The following is a 19,495-nucleotide window of genomic DNA, read 5'->3' on the forward strand; positions in this document are numbered from 1 at the left end:
ATTCACCCTTTTATTCTGTGACTTTGGCGAACGTTCACCGAGAAGCCGCGAGGCACAGCCCAGAGTGAGGCTACGGACTCCCCTTGCCGTAGGCTGTTGTGACGCTCACGTTAGGGACACCAGGGCTCAATCGCCAAACAGAACTTAGAACGTGAACGTCCCAGCGGCTGCAGGAGGCACCGCAAAGGCTCAGGCAGGGAGGGTGCAGACGGCCGGCCACGGCTCCGCTGCCCCGGCCCCCCTCCCTCTCCGCCCCCCTCCCCCCCCCCCCCCCCCGGGAAAAAGTCCTCAACAGCCAAGAGTTCTCTTCAGGCACCCAGGCCTGGGGCCGGAAGATCAGGTGGCGGTAAGGGGCATCCGGGGACTCGCCAGGGGCCCTGGAGTCACACGGGTCTGTACCGCGGTCCCTGCCTGCCAGGGCGGCAGAGCCGGGCTCCAGCCTCTCTGCCCCGCGTGGGCCACACCCTTCCCCGCTGGGTCCCCGTCAGGCCTTCTGAAAAAGAGTCCAGTGAGCGGCGGCAGACAGGTGTATTTCGAGGTCTTGCTCCGCATCCCCGAGCCGCCGTCATGGAGCCTCCGGGTCTTGCCCCGCTGCCAGCCCCCACCCTGCGCGGCGCTGGTGCCTTGCTCCTGCCGTCCCTGCTCATCTCAGCGCTAAGCTGTACACGTGGTAGATCTCGTCGGGAAGGTTCTCCTGGCGCTCCTGGGCTAGCAGGCTGAGGCCCGCGCTGCGGATGATGCTGTGGACCACCTCGAGGCCCCGGCACACGCTGCTGTCCACGTCATCCAGGATCACGCCCTCCTGGGCCATGTTGTCTTTGATGACAATGACGCCGTTGGGGCGCAGGCCCTGCTTGCAGCGCCGCAGGAACTCGGCCAGGTGCTGGTCAGTCAGGTGACCTGGGGACCGCAGAGGCTGGGGTCACTAGGGAGCGGCGCGAGTGTGTACCTGCCACTGGCCGTTCCCTTCAGCTTCCTGACTCACTGAGCTCGCCCTCTGTGTGAACACAGCCTCCCTGGCTCTCAGCAGCCCGGAGACGTTTGCCAACCCGCAGGTGACGAAGAGAAAACCGGCTCAGAAGTCCCCCACCCAGGGCAGTCACGAAGCATGCAGCTGGGATCTCACCCTCACTGGGCGACTTCTGGGCTCTGCCCAACCCCACGCTCCACCCGCCCCCGTCAGGCCTGGATTGCGGGAGCACACCGGAGTTCCTTCCCTTCCCTGCCCTAAAACTCCAGACAGGCTTTTTAGAAGCCCAAAATACAGGGCCGGGCCCAGTGTGTCCCTGGCAGGTCTGGAGTCCACCGCGGAACGGGTGGCCAGCTGCTGGTACGGTGGCCTGCGGCCGGGTCAGCAGCCCAGGAAGAGCACGCGGGGTGCGCCGTTGGGCTAAGTGGGTGCGGGAGGGGGCGGCAGGGCGCAGCTCGCTCTCTGAGCAGCAGGGACAGCCACGGCTTCGGTGCTTCCTCTTACTAAACACTGGGGTGCCTGGGTGGCTCAGTCAGCTAAGCGGCCCGACTGGATTTTGGCTCAGATCATGGTCTCAACGATCCGTGAGCTCAAGCCCCGCATCAGGCTCTGCGCTGACAGCTCGGGATTCTCTCTCTGCCCTTCCCCTGCACGCGTGTACGTGCTCTCTCAAAATAAACTTAAAAAAACTTACAAAAACTCATTCCCACTTTCTTCAATGTGCCTAAGTTCTTGCTCATTGACGTTTTTTCAACACAAAACTGCCCCCAAATGGGTCCTATAACAGGTACTGACACAACACGGAAAGGGTACTTGCAGGGAATGTTTCCCACAGTCCTGGCGGACCCAGGGAGGACCGGAGAAATCCCCGCCGCCCCGCCTGCTGCAGGGGCCCCCAAGGCCTCAGGGCGGTGGGGGGGGGACCCACCTCTGCCGCGGGAGGGGTGTGGGAGGTGGAGAGGGCCGCGAGAAGCTCACCTATCACCCACTGGATCCAGATGACGTCGTAGGAATTAGGCTCGGGGCTGAAGTCCTGGAGGCCGCAGCAGAAGTAGTTCCTCACCCTCTTGCCCTCCTCCCCCAGGTAGGTCTTGGCTTTAATCAGAAAGTCTTCGGTCACGTCCACCATATCCACCACTCCAAAGAGCGGCAGGAGCAGCCGCTTGGTGATCCGGCCTATGCCGGCTCCACAGTCCAAGGCACAGGAGGTCCCCGTCTTGTTTGGGCCTTCCTAAGAAGCGGGGAAGGCACAGACTCCGTGAGGACGGCTCAGAAAGCCAGAGGGACCCTGTCCCCGTGAAGGGACTGTTCCTCCCGAGCTCCCAGAGTTACTCAAATCAGAGGACCGGGCACAGGCTGGGGGCTGGCAGGCGTGGGGTCGTCAGTGGGTAGGAGCGCGGCACGTTCTCGTCCCGGGCCACACGTTTCTAAGCTGAGCGCCAACCCGCACTTACAGGTGAGCGCCTGAATGGGTGCGTTTAATCCCTCTTACTCCCGAGACCCCGGTAAAACAACAGAACGTGAAAACTCAAGCAGTGAGAGAATGAAAGGGCGGCCAGGGATTCTCACCCGTTTTCACAGACCTGGGAAGATGGAACGTGGGCGGGGGAACAGCAAGTAGCGTGGGCAGCACGCAGCCTCTGACGCTCACCAGGGGAGAGAGAGGAGGAGGAGGGGGAGGGCTAGGGAGACGCCAGCCCGGCACAGAGGAGGGCAGAGCGGGCGAGGGGGTGAGGAGCTGGGAGCCCGCCTTCAGCAGAACAGCCAACATCATGGCCCAGGGGCCCGCACACTCGGCAAGACAGCAAAGGACTCGGCCTCGGCAGAACCGAACAGTTAAGGGGAGACTCCGTTCTGGTGTCCGGGAGCCCCGGCACGGCGGCCAGCGCCCGTCTGGCAGCCTCGAGACAGAGGCCCCGGCCCACGCGCCACCCCCGCCCCAGCCTTTGAGGCCTGGGTCACTGACGCCAACAGCTAACCAGAGGCCTTGCGGGGTACACATAAGAGGTGGCGCCCCGTGCAAGCCAGGTGGGGCCGCCAGGGCCACATCCTCTGCTCCTGGAGAGCACACCAGACCTGCCTACCCTCAAAAACCTCTGCAGGAACTTCCGGGAGCTGCTGATGTCGATGCTGGAGATGTGGCCATACCCCCCGAGCATGCCGTCCACGGTGGGCGGGACTTCCTTCCAGTACGTCTTAGCCTTCGAATAGAACTGTTTCTCATCTTCGATCACCTCACTCGTCATGCTGTCACCAACCGACTCAGCTCAGGCACCAAACTCAGCAGCAGTGCCTCCTGAACAAGAAAAAGAGCAAATCGACAAGGCAGAGAGCCCCAGTCTCACCTCCACGCTTCAACGGTCACACAACCCTGCCTGCTGCAGGGAAATGTCCAGTGTCCCCAAAACCACGTATACGCGTTGGATGACAGGGCTTTGCCTCTTGTACTCAAGTCATTTTGCAAAGTCCCCTTTGTACCCGAGGAGGAGACCCAGAGTCCTGGGCTGCGCGTCCTTCCCTTACTGTACGTGACACCTGACCCCACGGCTTCTCCCCCTCGGCTAGAGAACCCCAATCTACACTTGAGGAAAGCAAAGCAAGGAGCCCCAGCCTTCCACGGTAGACGTCCCAGCTGGTCCCGGGAGGGGCTGGGGGAGTCCACACACCTCCCTCCCTCTCTCTGCTGAGCACAGAATGAAGCTCGCTGTGGGGTCCGGTCCTTTGTTAACCATGAGCCGGACCCTGTGCCAGGCGCTGTGCTGGGAACGGAGGAGACAGCCCCACGGAAACCGCCCCCCACACACAATGGCAACCGTGCAGGGCCGCAGACAAACACAAGGTGCGGGCGCGGCCCACCCCAGGGGAGGCACTGCCCCGGGGAGTCAAAGAAGGAATCCCCAGGGATGACAACACATCAGCCGAAAGGAAAGGTGAGGAAGAGCTCACTAAGCCAACAGGCAAGCCTGCTCCAGGGGGGGGGGGTGCGAACGGCGCACGGAGAGCCGTCGCGGCGGGAAACACAGGGTCTGGGGGGACATGACATTAGACTCCTCCCTAAAGAGCAGTGAGCCTGAGCTCCTCTAGGTTAAGCAGGCGGACGTGTTCTGGAAGGCTGTGTTGGCAGCTGTGTGGAATCCGGGCAAGAGTGAAAGCAGACACGGCAAGAGGGTGTCGGGAGAACAGGGGAGGGGCAGCTACAAAGCAAGGGCCGGGGGGCGGGGCCGGCCACTCAGGCCAGGGAGGGACAGAAGGGTCACACCTCTGCCGGGAGGCGCGGGGAGGCGCGGGCACTCTTCCGCCAGCTCACTACACACTTGCAAGTGCTGGTCTGGTTGCTCTGAGATAAAGCCCGGCCCTCAGAGAGCTTCCGGTCCAGCGGGAGACAGAAGCGAGCGGAACACAAGGCAGAAACAGGCCGCTTGCTGAGCCACAAGTGCTGTGGGAACTGAGAGAGGGGCAGATGGGTGGGGGGCGGCCGGGTTGGCAACCCGAGCTCGGCCCTCAAAGACCAGGAATGCCAGGCGGCCGGGGAGGGCACAGGCAGAGGCAGAGACGGCCTGGGCTGGCAGGAACGCAGACAGAGGAAGAGGGTGTTATGGGAGGGGGGCTCAGACAGGCAGACTGGGCCTGGATTGCAGGGGGGCCCCCCGAGGACAGGTGGGGGACGTGGGTCTCGCCTGTTGGTAATGGGAAATCAACCAGCCGAGGGTTTCTGAAGGGCCCCGGGTGGGCGGCTGGGCCGGGAGCTGCGGCGGGACCACGGGCACACGGGGACCAGCAGGAGCCGGGGCAAGGGGTGGCGGCAGCACAGAAGCGAGCCCAGACAGGGTCTGGGGCGGGGGCGGCAGTGCATGCTCCGCACGCGCGCGCGTCCCATCAGCCACTGGATCGTCACGACCGACCGTGAGCCCGGCGCCACGATCACCCCACCTCACCCCGCCTCACCCCGCCATGCAGCGGGATCTGATGCAGAAGAGGGCTGGGTGCCTCACCCAGGGGCAAGAGGCCACGCTCCTCCCTCGTGGGCAGCTCATCCTCGGCACAGGCTCGCAGCCTGAGTGTCACGTGCTCAGAGGCCCTCCCTGACCAGCCCCACCAAGGAGGCTTCCTCCAGCCCCCAGATCCAGTCCGCTCGCTGCCTCCAGAACGCGTACGTGTATCTGCGATTGCACTGTTGCCTCCGCCCGGATGGAAGCCCCGGAGGCGTGACCGCACCTTTTCACCACTGTGTCCCCAGCACCAAGCCCGCACGAGTCCCTTAGCGCAGGGGTGAAAGCCCCCCGATCCGCCACCTTTACATCACTCCACTGGGTGGCCGCTAAGTCGCTGACTCCTGGAACGCAGGGCAACTGAGGAAAGCCTCGTGTGGAACCCGGGGAGAGTGCTCGAAAACAAGAGAAAACCCCCGGGATGGAGAACTACTTAAGGGTTCCGAGACAAGTAATCAGACCGGAAGCAGGAAAGTGCCCCCCCCCCTGCCCCCCGAGGACGGGCACGCAGCCCTCAGATCAGAATTTAGAGACCAAAGAGAAGGACGGGGAACGGAACACGAGAAAAGCTGAAGCATTTTCACCGGCCACGTTCATTACGAGCCTAGCCCCCGATGCACAACTGTACTCTGAACTTGTCCTAGGAGACCAGGAATCTTCCAGAAGCAGCAGGCTCACCTCTGCCCAACAACTCAGGACTGCTCCTCACTGATGCCTCGGTGAGCCCTTTCCGGGCAACCCAGCCAACCAGCGGGGCCACCAGGGGAGGGCCCTCCTCCCCACCCCCCTGGCTCCTTCCCAGACACGGACGAGGCCACACACCAGCCCCCTGAGGAACCAGAAGAGAACCGACAGCTTCCATGTGCCCTAGCGGGTCCAGTTCTTAGATCTGTGACTGTCACCGTGTCCACCCTCTCGAGCCCTTCTGCGGCGCAGGGAGAGTCCTCCAACCCCCCTCAGATCCTCCAATCAGCTCTCAGGCTGATGTTCCAGCTCCACTGTTCAGGTACGAGGGTCTGGGACCACAGTGAAGACAAGTTCCCACCACCGTGTCCGTCGAAGAGCCCTTCGGGGGAGCAGGCCGGAGGGGCCCTGGTTCTAAATACGGCGTCTCTCCACGCTGGCTCGCCGCCACGTCCCACCCAGAAAGAGACAGCGGCACATGGCCCGGCAGGAGTGAACTCTCGCCGCGACCCTGAGATACACGGTAAGCAAAGGAACGCAGAAACCTCCCGATACCCAGGAACACCAGCTGTGGTAGAGTGGGCATCGCTGCGGGCCCCGGGCGGGCCACTAGCCTGAACGTCACGAAGGAGCTGGGTTTGGGGGCCCCACAGCCACCACCACCCAGGAAGGACGGCATCGGCCGGCGGCGCCCCCACACAGCGCTCACACGGGAGCCTGGCAACGCCGACCCTTCCCCACCAGCCCCCATCAGTCTTGGCGAGCCGCTGGTTTCGCCCTCGCAGCTGTCTCCCCACTGGCCCGGGAGCTCCTTGGAGAACACCCGCGACACCCTGAGATCGACCCCTGTATCGCTCTCGAACCACACGCAGCACACAGGCCTTCAACAGAAAGTTCACTCCCGCCAGCTGACCAGAATAAATGTGGGGCCCGACCCTCCCCTGGCGGTGTCTGCCTTTCCTCCCAGGAGGTAAGCTTCCTGGAGGCAGGGACATGACCTCACACCCCCTTAGCGCAGCACCTGATACAAGGTGGCTGTCTGCTAGTTGGTTGTTGAATGGCCCAAAGAATGAGCCTTGTCTGGCCACAGTCATTTTCCACTTTTCAGAAAACCCACAGAAATCCAACCGTTCCAAACTGGGAACACTGAAGGCCATTACCGACAACGTGAGTTTTTGCTTTACCGAAAGCTTTCCAACATGGTCTCTTTAAATGTCAAGGTTCTCTGAATAATCTAATTTACAAGAACTCCACTTACAGGCAGATTCTAGGAACAGGCCAGGGGAGGGACGTCTGGGCCGAGACATGGCAAGCATAATTTTGACATTTGTTCCAACAGCTGATTCATTAGTAAACGTGACTCCGTGGGGCCCTGTCTACACTTTGTCTCCCAGCGTCCCGACTGGAGTGGGCAGGAGGTCCCTGGGAGCCAGAGGGAACAGTCGTCAGTCAAATGGCAGGAAGTCCCCCTATACTCTGCCCGGCGGGGGTGAGGAGCTGCAGGGCTCCAGGGCTAGGGAAAGGGCAGTCTGGCTCTGTGCGCACGCCAGGCGAGCCGGAAGAGGAAGAGAGGCCCTTTGCTCATAGTGGGCTCTGTCACCTCCTCTTTCCCTCCAAGGTGTTTAGGGTGACAGGTGGGCAGTCGCCCCAGCTACCACTTCTCCCAGGATCCCTGGAAAAGAACGGTGTCCGAGCCGTGCCGGTCAGTGCTTTGTGGAGGCATCACACCCTCTCTGCAAAAGCCTGGAGGCCACAGGAGGCAGGAGTCTGCCTGGAGTTACCTCCTCCCTCTTGCAGCCTGCTGGACAGGGCCTGCTCTCCCTGGATCGGTGACAGCAGCTGGACATAAGGGAATGGCAAGGTGCTCTATGAAAAAGAAAGCAAAGGAAGGAGAAAGAAGACCAAAAAAAAAAAAAAAGGGGGGGGGCAGTGGGGAGAGATTTAAAAACAAACTAAGGCTCTGGGGCACCCGGGTGGCTCAGTCGGTTGAACGTCCGACTTCGGCTCAGGTCACGATCTCCCGGCTCGTGAGTTCGAGCCCTGCATCCGGTTCTGTGCAGACAGCTCGGAACCCGGAGCCTGCTCGGATTCCGTGTCTCCCTCTCTCTCTGCCCCTCCCCCGCTTGTGCTGTCTCACTGTCTCTCTCAAAAATAAATTCAAACACATTTTTAAAAATTTAAAAAAAACAACCAAAAAACCCAGGTCTCTGGTGGAGTCAAATACACCAGGTCTGAATCCTAGCTTTGCTTCTCACTGGCTGTGTTGTGTAAGCTCACATAAGACACTTCACCTCGGTTAAGTACACTTCTTTATCTATAAAACAGGAACAGCAATGCTGACGTCACAGGAAGGCTGGGATGATTAAAGGTGGGTAGAAAAGCATCAAGTGACCCATAGACTGCCAGGCACGCATTATTTCCGCCAAATGAGATTCTCATCAATTCTCACTGGCAATCCCAGAGATCAAACGAGATAAATACCCTGAAATGCCCTATAAACTGTAGAGCGTTGGACACATCTAAGGGATTATTACTGTTACGCTGGGTGGTGGATTCGGGACACTCAAACAGCTCTGCAGACCTGCAGGAGAGGGGAGTGGGACGCTATCTCTGTGACTCTATAGCTTCTGGTCGCCACCAAAGCGTTCCAACCCTCCCCCCCCCCTCCCCCCTCTACCGCTAGAAAACCATTCCACTAAGGGAGTGATGTGCCTTCAATGCACGCAGGAAACCAGGAAGAGCACACGGAGGGAACCCAGACGTCTTACCACAGTCAAGGCCCTACCAGGGCAATGATTCTATACGTCCAGACCGTCTGCAATCCTGCCCCACCCCACCGTCAGGGCCTCTGACACCAGCTGTCTCTGTCCCAGAGACATCCCGCCGCGCTGATGGGCAGCAGAGCCCGGGCCTTTCGTTCGATCTGGCAGCCCCTCCGCAAACAGGCTGACCTTGGCTCCAAGGGCTCTTGGCTGGCGAGCTCTCTTCTGAGCGGCACCTGTGTCGACCGTAACTGGGGCTGGATCCAAGGTGAAATAAGATAGCAACTCCCATGCAGCGGGCACTGCTCTGTGCCCGGCTCTGACCTGAGCATTTTACTGAACCCTGACACCGACTCTCCGAGTGCCTGCTCTCCTTGTCCCCGCTTCTCCAGGGGAAACTGAGGCTCAGGCAGGGAAAGGGACTAGCTGCGACCCCGGAAGGGCGTCGGGGGAGGGGCTGCCCCGTCCAGGCTCCGGGTGCCCCGGCCTTCCCCTTCCACCAGCCCCCAGCGACCCCCTTGTCCGACCTCCCCGGGACGCGCACGTGGGGCCCCGGCAGCTCGCGCCGGGTCACGTGACGAGCCGGGACCTCAGGGCGCCGAGGCAGTTGGCGGTCGGGGCCACCTCTCCCCCGCCGGCCGCCGCTCCGCCTCGCGCTACTCACCCCGGGTGGGGGCTCCCGGGACCCGGGAAAAGAGGACGAGGAACAGGAAGCCGAAGGGAGGGCGGCGGCGGCGGCAGCGAACCCCCCACAAGCCCACCGCCAGCTCCGTCAGACCACGGCCAGACGCGACACCTCGCGGCGCGCGCTGCCTTTGTCCGCACACGTCACTTCCGGGCGCCCGGGGGCGGGGCCGCGACTAGCTCCGCCCCACGGCCGGTTTGCCCCGCCCCGGTCGGCTTTCTGGGTCCTGGAAGCACCTCTCAGACCTAAAAGAGCCTGGGCGCCGCCGAGCCTCTCCTGCCTCCAGCACGTGCACCGGTTCGTTTGGAGGCTGAAGGCTGGACTTTAAAAAACGAGCGTTCTGTGGGTTTTCCACCGGGGAGAAAGAGGGGAGGAGCCTCATTCCCCAAATCGTACCCATAACAATTTGCACCTTAAAATAATATGCAGAGCCAAGAGAGAGAGAAAGAAAAAAAGAAGAAAAAGAACCCTTGATGGCGCCAAGGGGATGCTACCTCAAGCAGAACAAATCCTTGAAGTTTCCATTCCAAAAAGCCTGCCCTCCGACAGGTTCCTCCCATGTGTAGAAATTCTGGAGGGATACCTGAAAGCAATCTTGATGGAAATATGATGGATTTGCACGTGGTAGGACTTGTGACCCTCTCCAAGGAGTCCTCTTCTTCCAGACTGGCGTGCTTACTCACTTCCCAATGCTCTGAGTGTTAAATCTGTAGGATATTGCCGGTGGAGCCTTCAGCCCTGTGCCTGCAGTGTGCTGTCAGTAAATAGACAATATTTATCATAAGTTCATTTTTCCTAAACTGACGTCCTGGTCTTAGATGCCTTCCTCTGGGCTTTGCACACAGGAAGTACTTCAGGTGTGTTTGCTCTAATGACATGAAAGCTGGGGAGGGGGACAGGCTGCAGCTGAATCCCCCAAATCTGTTTATGTATATATTATTTGGCATCCTCTCCAGAGTACTCCAAATCAAACTTGGTTCCCCTGGCCTGGGCCCCTCTCCCAAGCTTCATTTTCCGTGGTCTCTAAGGGAAGAGGATAAATCCCGAACAATCTCAATTGCCGGATGTGGATTCTTCCTTTGGGGGCAGCTCTGAGCCCAGCTTTTCCAGGAGTGCCTAAAAATCCACCCCTACCTTTTTTTTGGATGGCTCAGTCGGTGGAGCATCCAACTTCATCAGGTCATGATCTCATAGTTCATGAGTTCGAGCCCCGCGTCAGGCTCTGTGCTGACCGCTCAGAGCCAGGAACCTGCCTCAGATTCTGTGTCTCCCTCTCTTTCTGCCCCTCCCCGCTCATGCTCTGTCTTTCAAAAATAAGTAAACATTGAAAAAAAAAAAAAAAGAAATCATGTAGTCTGGTGTTCCTCATCCATTATTTTAAAAAATTCATGTACTCTTAGAATAAACGTAAAAAATGTTCACCCTCCCCACTCAATATTCCAACTTCCCAGGGAGGTACACCCTTCCATCCCTGGTTGAAGAGTATTTGCAGAAAGTGGAAGTACATCGGCTATGATACTTCCTCCAGGCCGACTTGTAAAATTGTCAAATTATACCATGCCAGTGAAATTGCTGGGCCAAACAATCCTTCTCCCCCACTCCAATTTCACAACGCAAGCTTCTCCCCTGCCTCCTCCCAGCCAAGAGTCACGGATGGGGTCCAACAGTCTGTTTTACCACGGAGCCCTGAGAAAGGACAGCTTGTCCAGCATTTTGAACCAAACAGAAGCAGAGCCTGGACTGGAAATCAGTTCTCTTGGTTTCCAAGCCCACTGCCTTCTTACTGCCCAGCCTTCCAGTGGAAGCTGGGCTTCCAGACCTACCCAGCCCAAACTTGACCCACCTGGGCCTCCCAAATCCAGAGAGGGTAGCGGAACCCTGGCGTTTCCACCGCTGGCTTGGGCCCGGCTGCCCTGGTCAGGAGTCCCACCACCCCCTTGTGCGGGCAGCTTTGGCTTTCTGGGCACAAAGCCCCACCCTCTGTCTCCAGGCCTGAGAGACCATCGCTCCTCGAATGGCCTTGGGTGAGGGGCGGATCACAATGACCCTGAAGAGGCCCAGGAGGGAGGCCTGGAGGGAGAGCAGGGAGGGTCCAGCAGATGGACCAGGCCGGGAAGATGGGCTCTCTCAAGGACCAACCCACCAGTTAGGGGGCTCCAAACTCAAGGGACCTCCTCAGGACTCACCCAGAAGCCCCACTAGGGTGAGTGTGATACCAGGAGCCAGCTCAGAGCTGACAATAATCTGGGGGTGGGGTGTGATAGGGAGGAACCAGGCTCCAAGACCTCCCCCCTGACCCCCAACCCAGTGTCAAGATGCTGGGGGCAGGCGTGGAGCTCTGTCTCCCAAAGGGGAAGTTTGTTAAAAATAGGTGTCTTGGCCCCACCCCAGACCTACTGAGTTAGAACCTGGGGCATCCGCATTTTCAGCAAGCTCTCCACCCAAGGGGCCCTGGGGCCCCAGCAGGACCGCGCAACTGCTGGGCGGGTCTCTCCTTTCAAGCCTAATTCCCCGTGGTTTCCTAATTCCCCGTGGAGCGCTAACAGCGTGAACAGGACAGCAGCACTCCCGTGTGCTGAGCCACAAAGGGGGCAGGTGCTCCGTCACCCCCATTCTACAGATAAAGGCACTAAGAAAAGGTAATCGATTGGCCTGTCCAAGGTTGCGAAGCTAGTAAGCAGCGGAACTGAGACTAAATCCTGAATTTCAAAAAGTTTAAAATGCTAACAACATCGATAATAGTAGCGCGCCCCCTCACCTAGACGTCACAGCAACTCAGAGAGGTCACAAATGACGTGACCATTTGGCAGGTGAGGAAACAGAGGTTAGGCGAGCTCTAGCCTGAAGCCGCTCACTGCCTGGCGAACCGGGGGCGTTACCCCCAAACCACACGACCCGGCTCTGGACACTATGGCCTGGGGGCTGGTCTACGCCCTCCTCTGCACTTTACAGGGCACCCCCCGCCCCCACTGAGGCGTGAGGACGCCCTGAGCTGAGCGCAGGGCCAGACATGACCCGGCGTCACCCCAACCCCTGGACCCAGCAGGAGGCGCCCAAGGGGCTCCCCGGCGACCGCGCTCGCCGAAGGAAAGACCCGCTGCTGCCCAGTGTGCCCCTGCCCCAAATCCGGGGAGTATCTGGCGCGGGGGCCACCCGGGGCTCGAGGGCCTCGGGGAGCGACGACGGGTGGTGGGGCGGGTCCTCGCTCCCAGAGCTGGGGGTGGGTGTCAGGAGCTCCCCGCTGAGCCTGCCCACCCTGCCCACCGGGGCCCAGCGGGCGGCGCAGAACCGGGCGAAGCTGAGGTCGCTCCCGCTGCCGCCCCTGCGCCGGGCCGGTGCGCCCCGGGACCCCGCGCCCCGGCCTGGAGAGAGCGAGGACCCCTGCAGGGGCTCGGCCAGGGAGACCCCGGACTCCCTGCTCGCGCTCCAAGGAGAGCTCCTCCCCAGCAAGTTCCGGGAGTTCCTGCAGCGGACGGGGACAGAGTGCGTCCGGGCGACGCCACCGAGTGAGGCCCCGCCCAGGACCCCAGGGGGCGGGGCGGAGTCATTTCTGGAATGAATGAAGCTGCTGTTAGTTGAGGACGCCTGGCAGAGCCCTGACGACCGCCCCTTGAGGGCGGGTCTACCATTGCCCCTGTAGTACAGATGAGGAAACTGAGGCCCAAGGCCGCGTAACTGGGAAAAGCCTAGTGAGGACTGTCCCCAAGGGAAGGCTCATAGCTCTTTCCCCCTCCTCCTGGCTCCCAGCATCCTCAGCACGGCAATCAAAAAAGAGTGTGTCAGAGCACTGCCAGCACCTTCCCCGGTGTCCCCACTGTTCCTTCCCTTCAGACCTGCGGTGAGTGTCGCTGACCTGCTGGTGGGGACAGGGTTGCCATCAGTGCTCCGAGGGTGGGGACCCTGGCCACTCACGCCAGGTGTGGCTCGTGTGTCTTCAAGGGGTCAGTCATCGTACTTCCAGATTAGTCTTAAGAAGATTTTGCTGCGTCGGATACCTGCCCTGGGGACCCTGAAGAGAGATCGCTCGCAATTCATCACCTTCAAAAAGGCCAACCAGTGAGTTACAAGAGGCTGGCATTATGGGGGGTGGGAGAAAGCGTTTCTTCTGTTCTTTCCTCTGTCTTTCACCTGTGAGTCTATCCATCTGTCCACCGATACATCTATGTGTCTATCCGTGAGTCGGGTCTTCTGTTGATCCGTCAGTCCCTCCATTTGTCCATCTAGCCGGTCATCCCTCTATCCGCAAACTCTGACAATTCTACCCACCATCCAGGAATCCAATGATCAATCATCTACAAACCTTTCCACGCACTTGTAAATCCAGGATACTGTCCATCTGTAATCTCGTTATAAAGCCAGAGATGAGTCCACATGCCTGTCTGTCTAGGCATCCATCCACCCGTCCATACGTCTATGCCTCCTCCTAAGATCCAGTCCTTCTATTCAGACCTTTTCCTGAACTCATTCATCAGTCCGTCCGTCCATCCACCCATCCAGTCGTTCGTCCCATTCATCGGTCCATTTCTTCCTCTAACTCTGATTAGAGTTAGAGGGAAATATGGGGGGAAATAAGACAAGGGATGGAGGCTGGAGAAGAGCCTGGGCATTAGAGCTTACCTGCACTCGATGCCATAGCTCTAATGGAGAAGAAAAAGAATGCAGAAAAAATTCCCCCAGCATACACAGGCTTAGACAGAGGTGAAAGGTGAAAAACATCGCCCATGAGTTTAAAGACCAAAGAGTAAATACGTGACATCCATGCCGTTCCTTCTCGTTCTGGGCCCATGGCTGACAGTACCGTCGGATCACAGCATTTTTTTCCCACTGGGCCTCGAACCCTCCCTGACACAGCGCTCCAGGCCGGCGCCACCAACGGATCGGCGCCGGTGCCGGGAGCGGAACCCATTTGCCAACCCGGGAACTTTAAATCAGTGGGGCCAAATAAACACACTTCTCCCAAGATATAATAAGGAAAAGTGTGGAACACGTTATCCCCACTATGACACACGGCAGAGAGAGACACATTCGCAGCGTTTCGCATTGAAGACCGAATGCTTGCGCACCTTATGGTGTGCGAGATTCCCTGGTAGGCCCTGCAGGGGACAGCGGGGTGCGTCGGATTAGGCTCCGGGAGCCTTTGACGGGAGAAGCTGAGATTCCAGTCCTAGGGGCAGGGCCGGGGTGCACCTGTATATGGCCCTGCGGCCAGCACAGAGCAGGCAGCTGGGGGAGCGCTAGGTCCCAATGCCCATAGCCTGGCACTGTCCTGACATCTCCTGGCTTCCTGGCTCCTTAGTGGGCTGATGATAGGATCCCTTCCGGGGATCCACTCAGACACAGAGATGCAGTCGGATAAATGGCTGCGGATACGTCCATCTGTGTGTACTTAAAGTTGAACGTGCCGTTTCTGAATAACAGATCCACGGACGGATCGGGCTGGCCCTTCTGCAGCCTTGCCCTTGAGGCTGAAATTAATAGCAATAAATGCGTACTGGATGCCTCAAGTAAGTTATCGGAGACCTAGCACCCTCTTATAAGGATGCTGTTATCATACCTACAATACACAATACGTAACTTAAAGGGGGAAACTGCAAAATGGAGACGTGAGTGCGGGCTGCCCCGGGTCACATGGCCGGGAGGGCTGTATTCTCGCTGCTGAACTGCCTGATATATAAGAGTGCCGGCTCTGGAGCGAAGATTCGGATCTTGGCTCCACCCTTTACCGGCCATAGGACCTTGGGCAGTTGCAGAACATCTCTGTGTGCCTCCGTTCTCCTCGTCTGTAAAATGGGAATAATAATCATGTCGCCCAGGGTGGTGTGGGCGTGACGGGTAGACTGATGCCCGTTACGTGCCTGACCCCATCGCCCGGCCGGCGTGGGGTATTCAGGAGAGGCCGGCTGCTGGGGCTCTCAGGATGCACGGCGAGCTCTGGTCCAGCGGGTGTGTGTGGCCCGGGTGGAACGTGGGGCTGGGGACTCAGCCGGCCCCCTTGCCTCTCTCGCCAGGCCCCACGGTGTCCAGGCCCCCAAGCTCAAGGCTGTGCTCACTCACAGCTCCTCGGGAGAAGGCTCGGGGAAGAAGCGTAGGCGCTTCTGCCCCTTCCGCGTGCGATTTGCTGATGAGACCCTGCGGGACAGCGCGCTCCGCTACTGGGAACGTGCCTTGGCAGGTAAGCAGACAGCAGGGGGAGCCCCAGGACTCCAGAAAGTTCCAGCCTGGAGCCCAGAGAGCAGAGGCCGCGGCCCTGGGTCCTGGGAGTGAGGGCCGCCCAGAAAAGGCCAGGAATCCACTGACCCTACGGAAAAGGTACCTGCACTGGCTTCTCCGGAGAGTGTCAGAGGCTCCTCGAGGGCCAAGGAGAGGGGCTGAGGTCCTGCAGAGGTGTACCAACGTGGGTGGCACCAGGGAGCAGCCGCCATGGAGGGAACAATGGGTGCCCGGGCCCGGGCACCACGGGAGGACTTCTTCCTGCCAAGGGCTCGCACGTGTCATATCTGCCCACGTTGGGGACAGGCCCCACAGCCTCCTGACCCCACGTCTGGTCCCCTCCATGGCCTACAGGGGCTGAAGAAGACGGGAAGCCACCGAAAGCATCTTCTCCCCGTATCCATGAAGGCCTGCCTGGCTGAGGAGATGCCCAGAAAGGTCCAGAAGATCAAACCGTCTCTCTGGGGGAGGCAGGCACTGCCTGGTCCAGCAAAGAAGCCGGCAGCCACCGGGCCTGGGTTCTGGGATGGAAGTTTGCTCTCAGCTCTTTGGCGGGGGATGGATGTGGTAGTGTCTGCGTTGGCATAGTTTCCAGTGTTTTCTAAAGGTGTCAAGAGGCAGGTGGGAAGAATACCGTGTCCTTGCTCTGGTATAACCTTTATCACCTGCCCTGCCCATCCCCCCCCCCCCCCCCGCCCTGCCCCCTTCTCCATCTGCCCGGCCTCTTCACTTCACAGGATCTAGCTGCCCCAGGGCCTCCAACAGCTTGCATCCATTTATTGAGCACCGACTGTGTGCAGTTTGAGCAGAGGCTGCTCCAAAGCCTAGCTGTGGGTTAAAGCCCCCAAATCCCGGACCTTCGCTGATTAGGAAGGGACTGCCTCCCCAGGCCCCTTAAGGTCATAGGAAATTGCAAATAGAAGCTGCGGTTTCGCCCAACTTCTCGTCGTTTGATGGGGAAGCCAAAGCCCCGAGAGCAGGTGACACACGGTGGCCGACAAGAGAAGCCGCGGTTCCCCCAGGGAGACACGGTTTCGTGGGAAAGGCAGTTGGCTGGAAGAAGCTTCCTTGTCAGCCACGGGCCCCAGGAGCTGTGGTCACATCCCGGGGCGCCAGAGTGGGGCTCGGCTGCTGACTTCCCAGCCCCCTCCATCCCTGCAGAAATCTCGGTATTGTCTCTGGATTTCGATGGGGCGTGACTGGCCTTCCCACTACGGGCAAGAAGGCCCTTGTGGGGGCTGCCGCGGGAGTGGGCATGTGTGTGGTGGGGCACAGCGTGGGTAATAAAGGCAGAGACAGTCACGCAAGATAGTTTTAAAACCTGAGCCTTCTCTGGAGGCAGCCATAAGGCGCTGGGGAGCCTTGGGTTGCCATGGAGACGGGGTTCGGCCCGGCCTCGCCTGCCAGAGGGAGGAGGGGAGAGTGGGGGTGCCACCCGGTGCCCCCTCCAGGTAGAGTTCTCACTGGAGCCCTCTCTCCTCCAGTCCGGCAGGGCCACATCGAGAAGGGGATAGCCACCGGGTCAATGACATCAGAACGGGTGTTCAGGAGTGTCGGGAGATGGCTGGAGAGTTTGCCCAAAGCCCTGTGCCCCAGGGCCCAGGAGGAGGCCATGGCCAGCATCTCGTTCGGCTGGGACTGCCCGGGCCTGTGAGGCTTCCAGGGGGAAGAGGCAGGATCCACACGTATCGCCAGGGCGCCCCCCACCCCGCCCTCGCCCCGTAGACTTCCCCACCCCGCAGCCGGCAGGCTAAGGGTCTGGGCCTCTGAGGGCCCGGGGGAAGCCACGGGGGGACTAGGGATTTCGGGGGCCGTGCAGCTCACAGACCTCTGTTCCCCTCAGGGCCCCCCAGGAGCCACAGGGCCACCTCTCTGAGGATGCCTCCATGAAAAGCAGCCTGCCCTTCATCCCCAGGGCCACCACCCAGAGGCCGCAAAGTGGCCTCAAAACCTTCCTGGAAGCCCACAGCATCCTGGAGCAGGTGGACAGATCGCCCAGCTCCTGGAGCCAGAAGCTGGTAAGCCCCTGCTGGCAGCGTCTCCTAGAGCACCCCTGCCCAGCGGGGTGGCCGGGCCCCCTGGGGCCAAGGGGTGGGACGGATCCGGATCCCAGCCCCCCAGCCCAGTACTTGCGAGCGCTGGGCTCTCTTTGCATTTCCGTCTCTTCCTCTGGAAAACGGGGGCTGACCCCAGTTGCCTGCCCTCTTGGGCACTGGCAGAGAATCCCCCTGGGCCCAGAGAGCCCTGTCTCCTGGCCAGAGGCCCCGCAGCACCCAGCTGTTCCCTCCCTGTCACTCCAGGAGTCCTTCCTGCCCAGCGTGGCGCTGGTCCTGAACCGAGGCCGCCCTAAGGGCTCCTGCCTTCTGTGACGCCACAGCAGGTGCCCAGGTGAATGACCACTGGAGCCCAAGCCCACGTGTGGACATGGGGCTGAGAAGAGGCCCTTCCTGTCCCACAAATAAACATACATTCTAGGTGGCTGGGACCTGCTGCCGGGTCTCACCCTACAAGGCTCTCTAGATGCCAGACTGCTGCTCTCTGGGAGTCCTGGACCGAAGGGAGGGAGAGGACAAGGTCATGGCTGGGATGAGGCTGAGGGGTGCAGGCAAGACACCCTCAAGGCCCAAGGCTTATTCCAAGTGAACCCCTCTCCTGGAAGATGGGAGGCCCTGCCACGCCTCAAGTCTGGGACCAAGCCTCTGTCGACCTAGATCAGCCCACACCTGCCCCGAGCCCCAGCCCCAGCGTCTATCTACCTGCTGACCTCCACCATGGAGGGAAGGGGGCCAGACTCCCACCGGGTGGACAAGCGTTTGCCTTCTGCGTTCCCCAGGCCAGGTTCACACCACCTGGTCCCGGGGGGAGGGAGGCGGGGGGGGGGGCGAGCAGCAGCGTGGGTGGGGGCCAGATGTTTCTCCTCCAGTGGTGGGTGGGGGGAGGAGCGGGCGGTGCTCAAAATCACATCAGGAGGCGGCAAAAGACGAGGCGGAGGTTATCTGATCCCTGCACCGACCCCCACCGCCGCCCCCGTACAGCCGTCTGCCAGGTTGGGCCCAATCTCCTGAGCGAAGTTTAAGCCCCCTCCTCCCCCTTCCCTCTGTCCGCGAAGCTGCGCTGGGGCCCAACCAGGTCTTTATCGCCACCTCCTGGCCAGTGAGGAAACAGCCACGGAATCCACACCCAGGCACCTGCGGAGTAGGGAAAGATGGGACGCGGCGAGGGTAGGGGAGTTGGGGGAGGGGGGGTAGGGGAAGGACGGCTGGAGGGGACAGGCTGTGGAGATCTTAGGGCCAGGAGGGTAGTGGATGGGGAAGATTTGCTTTTCAGGGGTGCCCTGCTTCCAGAAGAAAGGCCACAGGTCTAGGCAGTTTGGAGAAACCCTGTGGGGAATGGGATGGGGGCAAGGCTACACCTCCCCTTCCAGGGGCACCGGATGGGGTTTCGGTCCCTGATCCCCTTTTCTGCGCATTCACGACACCCCCACCCCGCCCTGCTATCTCCGTTTCCTGGAGAGCCCGCGGGTCTCAGAGGAGGCCTGGTTCTACCGCACCCCCTCCCCGCGACCTTGCGCCGCCCCCACCTCGCCCTCTCTGAACCTCAGTTTCTCCCGGAGGGCCGAGGCGCGCCCTCGCCCCGCCGCCCGCTGCAGCGCCGCGCCGCGCCCACCAGGGGGCAGTGTTGGCCTGGCTTTGGCGCCGCCCAGCGCGGCCGAAACTTCTCAGCCTCCGGCGAAGGGGTCGGAAACTTTTCCCCTCGCGCTGAGCTCGCTCGCGTCTCCCGCCCGCGCGCTCCTCCCGCCGCGGGCCCGCGCCGCCGCCTTCCACCTGCCCCGGGTTCGCGGCGGACCTCGGGGGGACGGCCCGCTCCCCACACCGCGGCTTCCCACGGCGCTGGAAATCGAGGCCCGCGTGGAGCACACGAGGGAGGGGGAGGGAGTGGAGGCGGCTGGGACCATCCCGGTTGGCGTCCGGGGCGGAGGGAGGGGGGACCCTGCACCCGGGGCGGGGAGGGGGGGGGGTCCCGCGCCTCCCCGCCTCCCCGCGGCCTCGCCCATCCCCTCCTGGCTTCCTCCCCGCCCCGGGTTTCTGCTTTTCCTCTCTGCCCAGGCTGCCCTCCTCCCTTCTCTCTCCCTCTCTGCCTCTTCGACAGCAGGGATTCTGTGTCAAGAGGGCCCGCCCCAGTGCCGGCTGTCCTG

The 19,495-nt window shown here is 60.8% G+C and overlaps 2 protein-coding genes across 7 annotated transcripts; one reads left to right on the forward strand and one right to left on the reverse strand.

Moving 5' to 3' along the window:
* Positions 1-269: 269 nt before the first annotated feature.
* Positions 270-11,083, reverse strand: NTMT1 (N-terminal Xaa-Pro-Lys N-methyltransferase 1). Of its 4 annotated transcripts, none has more exons than XM_053204515.1 (4): positions 10,934-11,083; positions 3,055-3,266; positions 1,949-2,201; positions 270-900 (listed from the first exon to the last, which is right to left on the reverse strand). In XM_053204515.1, the coding sequence occupies exons 2-4, from the start codon at positions 3,214-3,216 to the stop codon at positions 644-646; spliced, it is 672 nt and encodes a 223-aa protein (XP_053060490.1). In that variant the 5' UTR covers positions 3,217-3,266; positions 10,934-11,083; the 3' UTR covers positions 270-643. The 4 variants fall into 4 exon arrangements, with proteins under 4 accessions (XP_053060490.1, XP_026891170.2, XP_026891171.2 ...); XM_027035369.2 differs by lacking the exon at positions 10,934-11,083 and adding an exon at positions 9,070-9,240; XM_027035370.2 differs by lacking the exon at positions 10,934-11,083 and adding an exon at positions 8,595-8,964.
* Positions 11,084-11,305: 222 nt separating this feature from the next.
* Positions 11,306-17,829, forward strand: CD4H9orf50 (chromosome D4 C9orf50 homolog). 3 transcript variants are annotated; one of them, XR_008290902.1, is made up of 7 exons: positions 11,306-12,596; positions 12,838-12,928; positions 13,030-13,146; positions 14,509-14,594; positions 15,099-15,262; positions 15,655-16,469; positions 16,785-16,924. XR_008290902.1 is itself a non-coding variant. In XM_053204513.1 (7 exons), exons 1-7 carry the CDS (start codon positions 12,101-12,103, stop codon positions 17,667-17,669), a joined length of 1,278 nt encoding a protein of 425 aa, XP_053060488.1. In that variant the 5' UTR covers positions 11,379-12,100; the 3' UTR covers positions 17,670-17,829. The 3 variants fall into 3 exon arrangements, 2 of the variants coding, with proteins under 2 accessions (XP_053060487.1, XP_053060488.1); XM_053204513.1 differs by lacking the exons at positions 14,509-14,594; positions 15,655-16,469 and adding exons at positions 17,144-17,318; positions 17,601-17,829 and having other exon boundaries at positions 11,379-12,596; positions 16,785-16,950; XM_053204512.1 differs by lacking the exon at positions 16,785-16,924 and having other exon boundaries at positions 15,099-15,798.
* Positions 17,830-19,495: the final 1,666 nt, after the last annotated feature.

This window comes from Acinonyx jubatus, chromosome D4 (genome assembly GCF_027475565.1).
Source record: "Acinonyx jubatus isolate Ajub_Pintada_27869175 chromosome D4, VMU_Ajub_asm_v1.0, whole genome shotgun sequence".
Lineage (NCBI taxonomy): Eukaryota > Metazoa > Chordata > Mammalia > Carnivora > Felidae > Acinonyx > Acinonyx jubatus.

Coding starts and splice junctions, on each gene's coding strand:
- NTMT1 (XM_053204515.1), bottom strand. CDS start 3,216: ATGACGAGTGAGGTGATCGAAGATGAGAAACAGTTCTATTCGAAGGCT. Junction 2,202..3,054: donor TCCTGCAGAGGTTTTTGAGG/GTAGGCAGGTCT, acceptor CCCGCTTCTTAG/GAAGGCCCAAACAAGACGGG. Junction 901..1,948: donor CTGGATCCAGTGGGTGATAG/GTGAGCTTCTCG, acceptor TGCGGTCCCCAG/GTCACCTGACTGACCAGCAC.
- CD4H9orf50 (XM_053204512.1), top strand. CDS start 12,101: ATGACCCGGCGTCACCCCAACCCCTGGACCCAGCAGGAGGCGCCCAAG. Junction 12,929..13,029: donor TCCTTCCCTTCAGACCTGCG/GTGAGTGTCGCT, acceptor TGTGTCTTCAAG/GGGTCAGTCATCGTACTTCC. Junction 13,147..14,508: donor ACCTTCAAAAAGGCCAACCA/GTGAGTTACAAG, acceptor TCTGAATAACAG/ATCCACGGACGGATCGGGCT.